The sequence below is a fragment of the Delphinapterus leucas genome, chromosome 8, assembly GCF_059928025.1.
Source record: "Delphinapterus leucas isolate spDelLeu-1000000601 "Yukka" chromosome 8, BTC_Dleu_Yukka2, whole genome shotgun sequence".
NCBI classification, from domain to species: domain Eukaryota; kingdom Metazoa; phylum Chordata; class Mammalia; order Artiodactyla; family Monodontidae; genus Delphinapterus; species Delphinapterus leucas.
In genome coordinates this window covers 45,872,305-45,891,477 of record NC_143136.1, presented here as the reverse complement: position 1 = coordinate 45,891,477, position 19,173 = coordinate 45,872,305, and the positions used below count along the sequence as shown (strand labels likewise).

The following is a 19,173-nucleotide window of genomic DNA, read 5'->3' as shown; positions in this document are numbered from 1 at the left end:
CCCATTTTGAAAAACAAAACTCTCATTTCTTTAGTTGTTATTAGTTTTTTCAAGAATGAAAGAGAGGGATAAATTGGGAGATTGGGATTGACATATATATATGTCAGTATAGATAATACTGCTGTATATAAAATAGATAACTAATAAGAACCTGCTGTATAGCACAGGGAACTACTCAATACTCTGTAATGGCCTATATGGGAAAAGAATCTAAAAAAAAAAAAAAAAGTGGATATATGTATGTGTATAACTGATTCAATTTGCTATACACCTAAAACTAACACAGCTATAGTTGTGTTACTAGCTGACTGTAAATAAACTATACTCCAATAATTTTTTTTTAAAAGAATGAAAGAAGGAATTAAATGTGATTTTAAAAGATACCCTGACATTACTATTTTGCTCCCTTTTATTCTGTGAGTTAACACATGAAAAAGGTTCTACTTAATTATTTGATGTAAAGTATACACACATACATACTCATGCATATGTCTATTTATATAAGAAGTGATGAATTCTTATCCCACCCTGGTGTTATGATTGATAGTATGTGACAAGAAAAAAAGTCTTTGGAAAATTATATATACCTAATGAATTTAATGATTATTTGCTATTTATATAGAAATAATCTGTAGAATAAAATATCCACATGTCAATTCTAATTGGTCTTGAACATTTCATGATATTGGACTTCTGTTTAAGAGGTATTATATCTCTCCAGGATAGAGATTTTATTACAATGTCGTAATTATTATGAAACTTTTTCTTTTTGGGGGGGATAGGTCAGGTTTTAACTAAAAACCTCCAGGGATATTTTAACTCTTAGTAAAATTGTAGAGCTTTTTTTAAAAAAATTTTTGAATGTACTTTAGCTTATGGCTTTGATGAATGTTTATACTGTGTATTAAAAAAAGTGTGTATTTAAAAATTTTACATGCTGTACAAGTGTGCTAATTGGAAAACAAAGAAAGATGTTGATTTGACATTATAAACTGTATTAAACCACATTAATATCTCAAAATATACTATTGACAACATAAAAATTATATGCTTTAAATTTTCAGATAATTTTTAATTGTTATTGTATTTTAAATTTGAGTTTAACTTTATTTCTCTGGGCCCAATGAAATGTCTTTAATTTTCTTTCCAGTACAAATCTTCAAGTAAAGTATTTAGGAAAAGTATGTTTTAAAAAAACCTTGAATAATAGGAATTGTATATGATTAAGTAATGTATTTATATTTTCATATAAAATAATATAAATTAGTAACTTCTATTTAGGATTTGGACTTGAATTACTATCACATCATTCTATTATTCCATGATATATTTCAACATGACTTACATATGATATAGTAAAGCCTGTCTCACAAGTGACCATTTTCAGTTTCTTGGCAGCACAGAAGTGGAGCAGCCCAAAGGAACAGAAGTTGTGAGAGATGCTGTAAGGAAGCTAAAGGTAGGGCAAGCCCTCCAGATAAGTGTCTAGTGTATTGAATTTATCTTCAGTCATCAGTAGACTGGTGAAAATTCAAAGCATGAATAGCTCTGTGGCAGATATGGCTTCACCCTGGTAAAAATGGTCTGTTGAACGATTATTTTTCTGGGTGTGGAACACTCTTTGTATTTTTTTAAGGTATAATTTTTCATACTCAACAAAAAAAATGTAACGGCAATATTTTATGTGTTGACATTCCGTAGCTTGCCTTTACTTTGCAATGTGGACTTGTGCCCTAACTCAAAGACTAATAATGGCAGAACAACTGTCTCTAAAAGTTAGAATATCATATCCACCAGTTGAAAGTATGGAATTAGACTTAATTACAAAGCAGCATTTTGCTGTGACACTATATGTTAAAGACGTCCTAATGGACAAATCCACGAGGATCTGGCCATATCTATGAGCAGACCTGGGGAACTGGTGAGAGTAAGAGCAGAAAAGGACACTAAGCAACTCCACATACTAAGAATCAGCAAGTTTCCTGAGAAAATCTTATGTAAGCTGCCATTCATCCCTCGCATGTTTTTCTAATTGCATCCCATCCCAAAAGACATCCTTCCCTCTGAGATACTAAGATTTGAAGAACTCCTTCAACAGAATTCTCATGTTTATCTCATTAAGAAAATTTAAGGGCTTCCCTGGTGGCGCAGTGGTTGAGAGTCCGCCTGCCGATTCAGGGGACACGGGTTCGTGCCCCGGTCCGGGAAGATCCCACATGCCGCGGAGTGGCTGGGCCCGTGAGCCATGGCCGCTGAGCCTGCACATCCGGAACCTGTGCTCCGCAGCGGGAGAGGCCACAACAGTGAGAGGCCCGCGTACCGCAAAAAAAAAAAAAAAAGAAAATTTAATATAGCACTATTTTGTTAACATACTTTATTGTTATTCTCTATGGTTCTCAAAATTTTTTTAGAAACAACCCTTTTCTGACTTTATTTAGAGTTCATCCAATTATTCCATAGGAGAGGTAGGCCTCTGTGCCAGGCAAAATCATAGACATTAAAAAGTATTACTTTGCTTTGAGAATGTCATATCAGGTGGAATCTACTGAGTGTTTAAATTGAGAAAAAAATTGAAGTGAGCTGGCTTGCTTTCTGGGTAAAGAAATAAAAGGTAATATTTTAATCCATTTATTTTACCTGACTTTTCTTAATTTTTTTGTATTTTAAAATATTTTATGTATTTTATATTTTACGTATTTTTAAAGAAATATACTAAAAGGTCCTAAGATGATCTCACTCCCATTTGGAGAAAAAGGGGACCCGCCAACCATTTCTTTTAACTACTCATTAGGCAGTAATTTATACTTGTGCTTGTTTGGCAAATACTTTTAAGCACTAACAGAGAATTTTAAAAGTCTTACAATTTATGGACAACATTTAGAATAAGTTTCTATTTAAATGTTCAGAATGTTGCACACTCTGGGTATGAATCCAACTTCACTACAATCAGGATGTTTTATAAAAGAATGATGATACTTACACTTAATGTTTCTTTATACCTAGGAGGTTCTTTATTCAGTGAACCCAAATCCAAACCCAAAAAGATTCAATTACCTAATGACTAGGTAACAAAGAGATATTTGAGATGAAATGCTTTCTTAAAAAAGGCTAGTTTTTAATGTATTCTTGTGAAACTTTATTTTCAGTTCTTATATAGTTTCCTATTTGGAAATGTACTCTGTTAATAAAGGAATGTGGTTTACAATAAGATAAAAATCATGAAGTATAGTTTAAAAATTTATACTCAGTTGATAATAGCTTTTGTCTTTCAAGTATCTTCCCGAATACTTAATCTAATAAGCAATCTTTACTCTATTGATTGTAAAAATTTTGTAGATCAGGAAAGTATATCTAAGGGTAATGATTCATGAACTAATGAAAATAAATAAAACAATGCTTTTTATTTACTTCTAAATTTTTTTTTTCTTTATATCAAAGGGCAGATGCTACAACTCAAGAGTATACAAGAATATTTACATTTATTTTAAGAACCTAGACCCTGGCTCCTGTGTAATTCTGTTGTCATGTAGAGATGACCAGAAGATGGTGCTATGGCTCTACTAAAAAAAAAAAAAAAAAAGAAATTTGCTTATTAACCCTGTTTTGTGTACACATCCCCCATTTTAATTTCCTGCGTACTTTTCTTAAACATATGTATTCTGATTACTTTTTTATCCACTATAGTTCAGTATTATATTTTATTTGCCACATAAGGTAACATTTCATTTCTATTTAACAATTTTTCAAAAGTTTGCAATATTAATATATTGGCTTCTGACATTAAAGAAGAATTCAAAATTTATGACTAATACAAGATGATAGAAAACTTACAAGATTTTCAATAGTGTATTTTTTTATGCTTCTGTGTTTAATGATGCCTAATAATTTTTCAAGAAAAATTTTAAAACTTTGATTTATTTTATTGGGTACTATTTTTCTGTCATTTTGTGGAAAATTTATAGTTCATAAAGTTTTCTTAAATATTATAATTTTTATAAGTGTTTACTTTCAGAAATTCTATATCAAAACAGCATATTTTCTATTTCTCAATCATGTTCAACAATTTCTATCTCTTAATCATGTTTTAGTCTACAATTTAAGAAAATTCCAAATTTTTCAAAAAGTGATAATTAAAAAACCCTTTTGACTTCTAGATATTTAATATCATTGTTATTCTAAGGAATTTTATTTTTAATAGGGATTTATTTAGTTTTAATACAACTAGTACAAATGTCAGAGGGCTCAATATATTTCATCAAAAATCTGCTTGTGATATTTACATGTGGATGAATATTGGTATGTAGACCCAAAACTTCTTGATTTCTCTGGGAGATAACCAGGGAGCAGCATTCCTGGACCCCAATTTTAGAGGACAGACCCCTCACCCCAGCAGAGCTAACAAAATTACATGAAGCTACCTCAAGCTATGTGGCCTTGGAAATTACTGAAAAGTTCTGTTAAATCTAGGCCCAGCAGTTTCTCCACTTGACCTCACTCTCCCTGAGTAGCATAACACTCTGTTTTTGTCTTCATAACCAGTTATTTAATTAATGAAATACTTAAAGATTATTTTAATTATAAACGTACATACATAGCTGGTATCCCTGTAAGAGTTATCAGGAAAATGTTTAATTAAATCAACAATTTATAAGAACCACAAAAAGAATTTGAATTAATTCATTAATTTTTATTGCCTAATGTATATTCCATTAATAATATAGTTAGATTTCACTTTTTAAGTCCTTGAGAAATGGATAGAAATTGTGTCATGATGATATTGAAACTCAGTAGTGCTCCCTTTAAAATTTCTTTAGCTGTTCTACTTACAAGTGGCATATATTTAACTAAGTACTTTATTTATTTCAAGTAATACTTTATCCTTCCCCATCATTTTGTGGTGATAAAGGCTTGTTTTTGTTTATTCATTTGTTGCATCCAGATATCCTCCAGAATTCTTAGGCTTTACTCCCTTTGAATATTCTTATTAGATTATTATATTCAAGTTTTACTGGTAGATCACTCTATCTAGATGACCAAGAAATAAATTTACTGAAGCAAAAATGGAAAAAAATTTGCAGAAAGGCTTTTCAAGCATTAACATTCAAGTAGTAAATAGGGAGAGAAAAGATTACAATGTGAGCATGAATGTGTCTCCAAAATGTAAATTAGATGTATTGTGGAACACAGTTGAGAGGTCTACGAGTAGGAAAAGAGACCTAGAGAAATCATGCAAACTATAGATAGAATACAGTCATCTCAAACTAAAAAAAAACCAAAACAAAAAACAAGCAGGAATGAGAATATTAAACTTTGTTTAAAATAGTATAGATTGAACAAATATAACCTTAGGCTTAAATGTTTTGCAACATTTGTGCAACGGTCAAGGCCAATAACCAGTATCAGCCTTGATAAACATGAAAATAGAACTGGAAGGTTTTTTTTCTCTAATTCAGAAAATGTGCTGGGCAAAAGAAAAGAGTTATTAGTAGATAGCAAAACTAGGTTCTAGGCCTGATTGCTACAGATCCATTTTATGACCAAGGTAACTGACTTCTCTGAGACTTACTTTTCTCATCTTTGAAATGGGAGGATGGGATTGGATGATCTCTGAACCTTCTTGGAGCACAATTATTTCATCTTGATATGAAGCAGAAGAAAAGGTTTCATAAGCCATAGATCAGATATTTTATGTATATTTTTCTTTTTCTTAGTCTCGTTCTCTTGTTTCCCCTCTCTCCCTCCTTGCTCCCCTCTTTGTTTATTCTACTTGTAGCCACTACTTCCTCCCCTTTTTCGTTTTTTCCTTTTTTTTTCTGGCAGAAAAGACATAACAGATAAGTTTAATGTTAGTGGTTGTTTTGTGACGGACTTTTTGGAAACTAAAAGAGGTCACAAGAAAGGTTGTGTCCAGATGTGGAAAAGGCTTCAAGAGCTATTGCTCATTTTCTGTTTCTGGAAAAGATCAGCACCCAGGAAGCCAGCTTAGACTGCTTCTGCGGCCAGCCATGGGATTGGCTTTGTTCAGACGTGTTCACATAGATGGAAAGCAGCTGATTTATTTTGTCAGCCTCCTTATGTGAAAACCCCCAAATTGCTTTGATTATACCAATACAGGAAGAAGGTTATGAAGGGAAGAGAAACAAATTAATCCACTTTCTTTGGGAGAGAGCTGGGATAGTTTTTAAAGGTCTGCACTGAAGCAAAACAAGTTTCTTAAAGACAAAAAAGAAAATTCTCTGGCATGAATTAGTCACATTTATGTGCAGAATGTAAGACTGCTGAATACCGAGAAAAAAGCTGCCTGTATTTATAGAACAGGACAGATAGCAAACTAAAAAATTATACCACCCAAAATGAAATAAAGCAAATGGAACCCTTCCCCTATAACCCCCTCCCTGGATATCAAGGCAGACATTTCAAGGCATTCTTATATGCATTAATTATGTTATTCTCCATGGCAGTGCAAAATCATGAAAAGAGAAAGAGGCCTTTAAACACTCTCTGCTCTGGGACTGAACTGTACCATGTGTATTCATATTAGAAAGAAATACACGATGCACATAAATATGACACACAAAAGAGGACTGAAACCCCATCTTGCCTTACAGATACTCTGTTTTGAATCGAGTTAGGGTGATCCATATGCTAACAAAATGTTATACTAGGAAATAACTTCTTGAACCCCTACAAGAGGGGTAATAAATACAATTTTTTTCAATAGTTCTCTTCTATTTCTTGAAAAGAAAGGGGGGGCGGGGAGGAGAGAAGGAAAGTAGGGAAAGAATAGCATTGCCAGATAAAGCCAGGACATTTCAATACTTCTAGACTGAGTCTAGTTCTGAGTGTATTTTTTTGTTTGTTTGTTTTTTGCGGTACGCGGGCCTCTCACTGTTGTGGCCTATCCCGTTGGGGAGCACATGCTCCGGACGCGCAGGCTTAGCGGCCATGGCTCACGGGCCCAGCCGCTCCGCAGCATGTGGGATCTTCCTGGACCAGGGCACGAACTTGTGTCTCCTGCATCGGCAGGCGGACTCTTAACCACTGCGCCACCAGGGAAGTCCGTTCTGAGTGTTTTATCTGGGATAATTACTTCAATCCTTAGCTTCAGTTTGATTTCTAAATATTTGGGGGCCATGTGGAGTTTATAAAAATACTTTATAATGGGCAATAATTTATTTAATGAAATTTCAACACTGAATATGAGCTCCAAATATATGTGTTCATTTTCTATAGAAACAGAATTACAGTTTTGAATAAATTTTCATTTGTAGTTTGCAAGACATATCAAGAAATCTGAAGGCCAGAAAATTCCTAAAGTTGAGTTGCAAATATCAATTTATGGAGTAAAAATTCTAGATCCCAAAACAAAGGTAAGGCTCATTTTTAAACATCGGAAGCACTCTACTCTTGAATTAATTGCAATTATGCTCCTATTTTAATGAGTATTTTAAAATGTTTTACCAGTTGAAACTGTTGAGTTCTCAGTTAACTACAATTTAAAACTATAGGATTTATAGGGGAAGAAACAACATTTGGAATTGCTTTCTGAGTGGTTTGTTCTGCAGCCTATGTTTGGGATATAAAAATTTATATTAAAAGTGTATTCAACGGTATTTGGTCTTGTATTTAGGAATTTTTCTTCATAAGCTTGAATGAGATGCATGTAAGTGTGGTTCACTGAGTATGAAAGAAGACAAAAGCTGTATGCTGTTTATTAAAATGTCCTGGACCGACTGTTATTGCCTGTAGACATAATCAGTGTGTATTAGTTTACTAAGGCTGCCATAATAAAATACCGCATTCCTGGTGGCTCAAACAATAGAAATTTATTTCTCACAGTTCTGGAGGCTGGAAATCTGAGATTAAGCTGACAGCAGCAGGCTTGGTTTCCTCCGAGTCTTCTCTCCTTGGCTTGCAAATGGCTGCCCTCTTGCTGCCTCTTCACATGGTTGTCTGTGCACGCATAATCCTGTCTCTTTGTATGTCTTATTTCCTCTTCTAAGGACACCAGTCAGATTGGATGAGGGTTGACCCTAATGACCTTATTTTAACTTAATCACCTCTTTCAAGCCTTATCTCCAAACCCAGTCACATTCTAAGGTATGGGGAGTTAAGGCTTCAACATATAAATTTGGGGGGGACATAATTCAGCCCATAACACAGTGTAAACTTAAGGTTCTTGTATTTGAGAGCTTTCCCCCCTACATATCCAATGGAAAAAAATTGGAAAATATAATCTATTCTAGATTCACATTTATTAATATGTACTTACTGTGGATGTAATTGTTTTCACCTAAATTGCATCAAAAATAACTGAGACATTTGCAAAAATAAGTCCCACATACTATCTTAGCCTACAGAATCAGAATTGCCATGGAAATTTTGCATTTATAATATGTTTTAGGACAACTGGACGATGGCATGGATGCACCCACAGTTATTGTTCAATTCCAAAATAAAGAACAATTACATTCTTTCAAACCTCTCAAGCCAAGAATCTAAGACCTGCCTCAACTGTTCTAATTTCCTTCTATTCTCCACACTCAATATTAAATAAAAACAAAGAATTGGAGACCACTTTTGTTATGGTTATCCCAAAGTAACTATTGCTGAGGTGGCTGAAAGCAGACAAAAGAAGTGATGAAAGGATAGTGGGAGGTCTGGTCTATTCAAGCTCATGTATATATATACGGTTTGCTGGGAAACAAGGCAGTTGAAATTATGGCTCAGATTAACTCATTAGGCAGATGGTAGTTACAAAAGAACAGTAGGCTAAGGAAGCAGTAAGTTATAGAGTGACAATGTAGTCAAAAATGTAGCAACCAAAGTGTAGTCTTATATGCAATTAAAAAGAAAAACAATCCTAGTACTGTATTTCCTTTTTTAAACTAAGTGGATATATAGTGGCAAATGTCCAGGTAGAACAAGTCATTTGTAGACCATGTTCCTGTTTATTTCTTCTAAACCATATAGATCCCTTTTGGAATGTATGTCTGTGTAATTAATTCAATCTTTTACACGAATTTTAGGACTTGTCAAAGCACACCTTGAAATATGTAAGGCTGATAATACACTTTATGTATCATCTACATGTGTTCTTGTTCGTTTTGATTCAAGTCTACCCATAATATATCCTAAGCTATAAAAATTTCACCAATACCATAATCTATAAATTATAATCTACTAAACCATTCTATTATTGAACATTTAGAATGCTTCAAATTGTTCATTAATGAATAACAAAATTTAAGTATTTAGAAAACACAAATATGATTAAATGCAGTATATAAAGAGAACGTCATTAGTGTTTAGAATCAACAGTTTAATAATGGCATATCTTTACAAATCACAAAATATAGAGACTTAAGGATACTGCAAGATGACTAACACTGATTTAGTATGTGGTGTGTGTGTGTGTGCGTGTATTTAAAAAGACACAAAGAAGCAGATCATGGGAAATGCATATGTAGCAAATGTTACCCGTTTGTGATTCTGGAGCCCACATAATAAGACTCCCATAATAATGAGTTTCCTGTTTTCAACCTGTCAACCGTATCATTATGTTCCCTAAACTTTTACTGTCAAATCTCTATGCCTCTCCCAACCTAAACCCCACTTACAAAACATCAGTGAGTTGGGATTCAACTCTGTGATTAGCCAACTGACTTTTGTTCATGGTATTTCTTACCCAAATCAATAACACCAATGCTTTTCTTCCCTGTCCCAAAGTCTCAATTTCCTATATCTAATAGCTCATTTTAAAGAGACCAAATTTAATTTTTTCCCAAAAAAGTAAGTTTTCCAAACTTTTAACCAGAAAGAAACATCTCTATTTTCATCCCTGCCAGACTTGAAGAGTGATCTTGGAGTTTTAAAATCTTTGAAATGTCTTATAAATTCTATTATATTACATATGGATTGACAGCAACTGACCCTTTACTCATATATCACATGTGAATATAGAGTGTCTGACTCTTTACCTATTATAGAATATACCATTTTTTGAATCCATAAAAACATATAGGTAATCTAAAAAAGGGATTACCAGCTCTTCTGGGCATTAGTGCCCCTAGGAGGCTCCTGAGAATGCCACTTGCTGGAGACCACCCAGGCCTTTCAGATTCAGAATCTACAGAACAAGGCTTAGTATCTATAATATAAAAAACAAGAAAACCTCCCCAGGTGACTCTGATACAGCCTGTTCACAGATATGCATTTAGGAACCACTATTTGAGGAGATGTGAGTGAATCAGAAATAATCTATCATATATTTTATTTTGGGTATAAGCTGTAATTTAGGAAAAAAATAATTAAATATGATGGTCCTAAGATAAATTTATTTATAGTAAAACATACATGTTTGCTATACATTTATATAGTAAATATATTTATATATTTAAAATTTATTCTTAACCAAATGGACTTGATAGAAAATAGACCATTTTTCTATACCATTTGGATGGATGAAAATGGAAGTGAAAAGCAATCTCAGTTGACTCCAATATCTTTCTTCCTGTGTCTGTTCCCCTTTTGCTTTTCTCACTTGTCCTCCAAATGGAGATTTTGCGTTACTGGAAAAAGGTGGTATAGGTGAATTGGGGATTTACTTATGTTTTGTTCCAACTCCAATAATATATCGTCAGTGTTAAAGGATAATTGTGTTTTCACTGTGCTTAATTGTATTCCTGAGTCTCTTTATCCTGTCTCACCAGAAATCAGTACTGTATCATAAAGATGTATCACAACAACAAAAATTCACAAAAGTAATAAAATTATAAGTTTCAGCACCCTGGTCTTCTTTCGTAGAAAGGTACCTCTTGCCAGTCTAAACAAAACTTAAGACCCAACTGTCATAACCAAAGGCATTCTGTGATCACATTGGTTGGTGAGTGAATGAGGAACTGCATAGGTTTCACCACCAGCTGTGTAAATGATGTGTTTTCATGTTAAATACTTGTAATTTCTCCTATAAATGGAAAAAAATGAATCATTTTTCTATATTGTATAGCAGTGATATGTCCTTTTTATGTTTAACATGATTATACAGTTAGTAAACTGGCGTAGACTTGCTGTCAGTATTTGGGAGCTACAGTACAGCTGAAGGCCATCGTTTGACTGTATTAATAATAAAACAAAGATATGCCAGTGAGAAAAAGACTGGTCAATCAGGCAAAGTGTAGGAGAAGGATAGTCTCAGACAAACGTGGTCAGTGTCCATCTCAGCACTAACCACAAGAGAGGAAAGATGACTTCATCAGAAGCCTTAGTAAGCTGTTTACAATCATACAGTATACAGCTTCATTTTAATTTTCATGCTTGCAAACAACCCTTTGATGACTTACCATTTGTTTTGTATGCAGTCAGGAATGCAGGCTGTAGACAAATTCTCTTAGCATTTATTTGTTTAACTTGTCATATGTACTCATTTTCGGTCTGAAGGGCAGTAATGTGAATCAGAGTGATAGAGAAAATCTCAGCAAGCTGGCACGTCAAACCCTGAACTTGGAAGGATGTAGTGACAGATGCTATAGTTGCAGTATATGATATGTGTGTGTGTGTGTGTGTGTGTGTGTGTGTGTATATATATATATATATATGCAGTATTTATCTTTCTACTGATTAACAAGGTTGATTCAGCAATTTAGAAGCTGGATGTCTAGATCATCTTCATTCATTGCTCCAATGGAAAACATTACAGAAGTTGCAAGGATGATTTCCTTAGACAGAAGAGTTTCAAGAGTGTATGAGTTACCATGAAGACATGTAATATGTAGCATGTTTCATATGAAATTGTGTACAAATGAAGTTATGTTTTAAACTGTAATGTTTGTAGCAGTAAGATAAAATGAAAAGTATTCTGGTTAAAAAGGGTTCTGCTAATTCTGTAGCCTTGTGGAAGCATCTTAATCTCTCTAGACCTCAATATCCTCCTAACTAAAATTGCACAATTTAAAGTAATGGTCTCTGAATCCCCTGTAGCTCAGGAAGCCCAAGAACCTCTGATCCTCTTTTCCCTTCTGTTTTTCTAAGTGCTATTGAAATGACTATCTTAGTTTAATCCTGACTCAGGAGGTTTATCTCATTACGTGTTTGTTTAAGTTTGAAGTGTATGTAATTATAAAATCAAGGAATGACAGATGATGTTTCATAAGTTGTATGTTATTAGCACAGCTGGTATAGCAGAAAATGGAAAAAAAAATCTCTTCAACTACGTTTATTTTCATCTGTGTTCACAGGAAGTTCAACACAATTGCCAGCTTCACAGAATATCATTTTGTGCAGATGATAAAACTGACAAGAGGATATTCACTTTCATATGCAAAGATTCTGAGTCAAATAAACATTTGTGCTATGTATTTGACAGTGAAAAGTGTGTAAGTATGCCAGATGTTTTAGGGTGGTTTGTTCTGCTCTACAAGCCAGGAATTATCTTGTTTCTGACATTAGTAAAGTATTTGGAAATGAATAAGGTCTGCAAACACTTAACTACACTAATAGATTCATCCTGTCATGAGAATATGCTTCAGGATTTCATCCTTAACTAAATTCTCATGTTCATGGGCACAAGCTTTCATGCAAATTTCTTTTCTTAGAATGTCATGCTTATGTTATACATTTGTCTTATAATCACTTGATTTATTTGAAATTTTAAACTCAAATACGATTTAGTAATATGCATATAATGCAAAAGAGTAATTGCGACCAAAGTATTGATTTTTTTTTTTTTCTGGAATGTGATGGATCTGATGAAAATAAATATTTTAAACTCCAGGAAATGAAATGTGTATGGCTTCTCAAAAAAGTCTCCAATACTTTGAAAATCTGGTTCTTGATTTTCATTATTCAGAAAACTTAATATAATGAAAGGTGGTAGAATTGTATGGGCGTGTGTGTGTGCCTGTGTATGAGCTTGAGAATGTAATCTAAGGTTCTTAGCAAGTAAGAACAATTAGAGAATTCCAAAGTTAAGTTCACTAACAGTTCTTTAATCATCTGGAATCTTAAGGAAAACCCAATGTCTTGACTACAAGCATAAGCTAATGCTAATCATAACCTAGTCCGAGGTTCTGTTATAAAACATAAGATGTGAATTCCAAGCACACATTGTAGCCTTTGATAGCTTTAATTGAGGAAGAACATCTAACCTCAACAACATGATTGCCTTAGACAGAAAGAAACTTAATTTATTTATTTGCTCATTTTTCATACTGTCAAAAATAGCAGGGACTAATATTATCACTATTATATAATTTATTTCTCTGGTTTCAGTACGTGAGCTTCTTAAAAACAAATACTTTTATTTGTCCATGTAACTCCTGCGTCAGGTGAACAATAGATGCTCAATGAATTTTTTCCTTAAAGAAAAGACTATGTGGACAAATTTACAAAAGATAGAGCAAGTTATTATCTGTATCTTTTAAACTGTAGTTCTTTAAACACACAAACTAATGTGCTAAGCTACTCCACATCATAACATGTTTTGAGAATTTGATGAATATTATGAAACATCTCATCAGAAAAATATGCTTATCCATATAAGACAATATTATGTGAACAATATGGCATTTTATATGAAATTAAAAAGTTGTTTTTGAAATGTATCCTATCGAATGAATGCATTATGTTTAATGTCCCAAATGCTTCTTAACCATAATTGCTTGCAAATGTTTTCTCTGTGATTGAGAAGGTTAAGGTTGATACTTATTGAATATCTTCTATGTGTAAGATATTATAACCTTTTACCACTTATGACAAACAGTAAATTCAGTTGCCCTTCTTTCTTGTCTTACACATGGGAATAAACTTCCTTGGGGCCCTTTGAAATATTCGTAACCCAAGTCCATTATAAATACTAGTCTTCTTATAACCTTATGTCACATGTTTTATCTTTCTTTGATCTCTAAATTTATTACATGATTATTTAAAATATAAGCTTGCTAGAATTCCCATGTACTTTTATTGATTTCAAAGTATAAACTCTGTTACTCCCTGATCATAATTGTTTGTAACTGATTTCCAGAATTTCAGTTCCTTGACCCATTATTCCTCTCTGGATATACCATATTAGCTTTCTTTTTTCTTGAAGGTTGAAAATATTTTCTTGAAGCCTACAGCAGTGGCTCACAGCCATTAGTGTGCATAATGGAGGACACTTTACAATACAGCTCATTGGTTCCCACTACAAAAAATAAGTTCATATTGATTCGTGCTGGAGCTCAGGAAATCTACATTTAACAAGTCCACCAAGTGATTCTGCTGCAGGTAGATGGAAGTCTGAGCTTTGAAAAGCAAGGATCCAAGATATCTCTCCAACTATAAGTTGGCATCACTTTCATTAGCTTAAAGAGGACATGTTTCCTCAAAGTTTCATTATATCATTTTCACCTCAAAGTTTTATTTGCTCTAATTATAACAATGTCTATATTCATAAAATTGATTTTATATATATGCAGAATTTTGAAATGCCATCCCCTCTAATTCTCATTTCCTAGTTATTGAAAATTAAAACAGGAAAATAAATTATGGCCCGATTAACACAACTCTTCCTCTTATTTTAAGAAACCAAAGCTTGAGAAGTTGAGTGACTTTCCCAAAGTTACAAAGCTAGGAGATAACAGAATCAGGATTGAGATTTAATACCTTGAATTGCCATTGTAACATGTATCCAGTCATGCTATCTTACTCCCAAACTGTGACCTGTTCCAGGGGCCTTGTCTTATATATTCATTATATTTTATCCTTTCAGTACTTCCATGAAATTGCTGAGAGTTTGAAAGATAGATGAAGCCCCTCTTAGCATGCCATGAGACTGGAGTTCACTACTTTGTTAACATGTTGTGTTAATGAGTCTCCCTCCATGGTGACAATGAGGATAATGTGGGGAGCTAGAGTACCCAGCCCTGCTAAGCAGTAATGAAGAGAGGCCAAGTAAGGAAGCTAAGCTTCTATCCCCACCAGGCAGTAATGAGGCAATGCTCTCCCATTCCCATTCCCCTACTGGGACCGTGTCAGAGAGAGCCACCCAAACACAAAGTTTAAATAATTTCCAGCGTCTCATAATATCTAAAATATCCAGGGTTCAATTGAAAATAACTCATCATATCAAGAATTGGAACATAAACTAAATGAAAAAAGATGACCAATAGATCTCAACACTGAGATGAGAGAGATATTCGTTACCAGACAAAATTTTTGTCTGGTAACTGGTAACAAAACCAGCCAACATAAAAATAATAAAATAAACCATTACAATCACACTTGAGACAAAAAGTAGAAAGTATTATCAAAGAAATAGAAAATCAAAGCAAAGAAATTGAAGATATAAAGAAAACCCAACTGAGAATATTAGAGCTGAAAAATACGATAGTCAAATAAAAAACGCAATATATGGGCTCAGAAGGGAGAGGACAGAAGAAAGAATCAGCAACCTAGAAGATCAAAAATAGAAAATGCCCAATCTGAACAACACAGAGATAATAAGCATACACATATGTATGCACACACACATGTACACACAGGCATACACACAAAACAATACAAAAGCAAAAAACAAAACAGAACTTCAGGGACCTGTGGGACTATAACAAAATATCTAACATTCATGTGTCATCAGAGTCCTGGAAAGAGAGAGAAAAAAAGGTAGCCTTGAAAAAAACACATGAAGAAATAATAGTTGCAAACTTCCCAAATTTGGCAAAAGACATAAACCTATAGATTCAAGAAACTGAATGAACTCCAAATAGGATAAACCCAACTAATTCCACACCAAGTCACATTATACATAATCAAACTTCTGAAAACTAAAGACAGAAAAACCTTGAAAGCTGCAAGAGATAAACTAGTCCTTACCTATAGCAGAAACATCAATTCAAATGACAGTGTATTCCTTGTTAGAAACCATGAAGGTGAGAAGGAAGTAGCACAGTATTTTTTTGAGTGCAAAAAAAAAAAAAAGTGCTGTCAAACCAGAATTTCATATCCAGAAAAAAACATATACTTCAGAAATTAAAGAGAAATCAAAAACTTATCAAACGAAGGAAAACTAAGATTATTTGTCACTCCCAGATCTACCCTAAGTGAATGGCTAAAGGAAGTTCTCTAAACAATAAAAGAAGGCATCTTGGAACATGAGGAAGGAAAAAAGAACAGGATAAGCAAGCATGTGGGTAAATCTTTAGTTTTCTAAATTATGATTGACAGTAGAAGCAAAAAATACTTTCTGATATGATTCTAAATGAATATATAGAAAATATGTAAGGCAATTATATTATAAACAGGGAAAGTTGAAGGGATGTAAAGGGAGGTAAGGTTTCTACACCTCTGTTGAACTGGAAAAATTACAGCATTAGTAGACTGTGATAAGTTGTATAAATATAATGTGAATTCCAGAGCAACCACTAAAAAAGTTATAAAATGGGATACATTTTAAAATACTATGGGTAAATCAAAATTTTATTGTAAAAATGTTTTAAAAACCCATAGAAATTCAGTAAAAAGAAAACAGAAAGAGAAAAAATAGAAATAACAGAAAAGAAAAAAATTAAATGGAAATTTAACCTCTAATATATCAAAAATAACATTAAATTTAAGTGGTCTAAGTATACTAATTAAAAGAGATTGCTAGAGTAGATTTAAAAAAACCCAGATATATGTTGTCTTCAAGAAACTTGCTGCAAGTATGATACAGGTGATATAAGAAGGTTAAAAATAAAATGATGAAAAAAGATGTATCATGCAAAAATTATTCTAAGAAAGCACAAGTAAGTATATTAATATCAGATAAAGTACACTTCAAAGTAAAGAAAATTATCAGAGACAAAGAAGGACGTTATTTAATGATAAAAGGGTCATACCACCAAGAAGAATAACAATCCTAAATTTACATGATCATATCACAGAGCTGCAAAATAAATGAAACAAAAACTGATAGAACTGAAAAGAAATATGGGGTAAATAGACAAATGCACAATTATAGTTGGAGGCTTCACCACCACTTTTCTTAAAATTAATAGAACAACTAGACAGGAAATCATCAAGAATATAGAACTCAACAACGTCAGCAACCAATGGAATCTAATTAGCAACTAAAGAGAACTTCATTCAATAACAACAGAATGCATATTGTTTTCCAGTGCCAAAGGAACATGTACCAAAATAGACCATATCCTGGGCTACAAAGCAAACCTCAAAAGTTTAAAAGAGTTGAAATTATAAAGCATGGGTTCTCTGACAACAAAGAAATCGACCTAAAAATTAATAACAGAAAGATAACAGGAAAGTCTTCAAAAACTTGGAAGTTTTGTTTTTCCATATGTCAAAAAGGACATCACATTTTTAAACATTCCATATGTTAAAGAGGAATCTTTAAGAAGAAAAACTTTAAATGTGTGAACTATATAGAAATGAAATAGAACATATCAGCATTTATGTGACTCAGCTAAAACAGTTTTGAGAGAGAAATTTTAACAACTAATTTAAAATATTTGAAAGCAGAAAGTTTCAAATTAATAATCGAAGCTCCCAGCTCAAGCACTTATCAAATTAAAGTAGGCAAAAGTAAGAAAATAAGAAAGATAAGAGAAGAAAATTAATGAAGTTGAAAACAAAAACAATAGAGAAAATCAGTGAAACAAAGAGCTGTTTTTTTAAAAGATCATAAAAGTAACAAAAGTTCAGTTAAGATTGGCAAAGTAAAAAAAGATTGGCAAAGTAAAAGAAGAAAAAAAAAAAGACACAAGTTACCAATATCTGGCATGAAACAGGGATTTCACTGAAGACCCTCCAGGTATCAAAAAATAATAAGAGGGTGCTATAATCAACTACCACATACCACCCAATATTAGATCATTTGAATAGCCCTGTAACTATAAAGGAAATTGAATTTATAATTTCACACTTATTAAAAGAGAAATCTCCAGTCCTAGATAGTTTCACTGGAAGAATCCATAAAATGCTTAAAGAGGAGTTAACATTGTTCAACACAAGCTATTCCAGAAAATAGAAGAGGTGAGAGAATTCCCCAAATTCATTTTATGAAACTATTATTTTCCAGACACCAAAACCAAGTAAAGATAGTGCAAAAAAAAGGAAACTACAGACCAATATCCCTCAGAAATATAGATGCAAAAATTTCTAACACAATATTAAATATAATTTAGCAATATATAAAAGAATTCTACACCAAGACCAAGTAGAGTTTGTTCCTGGGATGTAAGTTTTATTCAACACAAAAAATCCAACAATATAATTAACCATATTAACAGGCTAAAGAAGAAAAGTATATGATCCTATCAATGTTTTAAAAAATATTTGAAAATAATCAATCCCCGTTCATGGTTAAAAAATCTCAGAAAAATAGGAAAAGAAGGAAACTTCTTTAACTTAGTAGGATTGGGGATTTTTTTTTTTGCTATCTGTCTCATATATAACCAAAATGTTTTTTTTCTAAACAGCCAGTGAAAAACCATTAGAGTATGTCATTTCTGTCATAGATTTGTGGATATGATTTTAGATGAATTTTAATAGTTTATATTACATGTTTATGGCAATAAATAATTATTTTCTAATATAGAACATTGTGTTTCTTGCAAAGTTAATATGATTAATATTTAATATTATTATTGGTAAAATGAATATAACTGATATAACTGAATTTAATATATAATGAGGAAATTTAGACTTACAGGTTGCTCCCATAATCAAACTTTAGTATTATTATCCTTAAAGCATATGTAAATATATACATATATGTAAATACATATAAAACCCATAACCTCCAGAATGATAAACAACTTATAGTTGTTACCTCCATGAAGACTAGAGGGGACCAAGATTAAAGTTAAAGAGCTAAAGGAAACTTTAAATTTATCTGTAATGGTCAAAGACTTTAACGTGGATTATACATATATTCAGGGAATTAAAGGAAAAGAAGGTAGTAATAAGTAAACATGAAAATTTCAGCATAGAAATAGCAAATATAAAAAATAATTAAATGGTTAGGTAGAATAGCTGAAAAGAAAAAAATAAGCTTAACATCAGATTTAGGATGGCAGAAAAAATGGTCAGTAATCTGGAAGATAGATGAGAGAAATTATCCAATCAAACAGAGAATATAAATAATAATAATAGTATTGAATAACAGAGCCATAATCACCTGTGGACAAGATAGAGTTC

General features: G+C 32.6%; 1 protein-coding gene across 1 annotated transcript in view; it reads left to right on the top strand.

The window, feature by feature from the left end:
- The window catches only part of GULP1 (GULP PTB domain containing engulfment adaptor 1), a 271,691-nt gene that overhangs the window by 214,903 nt on the left and 37,615 nt on the right, over window positions 1-19,173 (top strand). Inside the window, exons 5-7 of the mRNA XM_089916579.1 lie at window positions 1,388-1,459; window positions 7,272-7,370; window positions 12,237-12,374. Coding sequence (XP_089772705.1) covers window positions 1,388-1,459; window positions 7,272-7,370; window positions 12,237-12,374 — 309 coding nt within the window. The remainder of the gene's footprint in view (window positions 1-1,387; window positions 1,460-7,271; window positions 7,371-12,236; window positions 12,375-19,173) is intronic.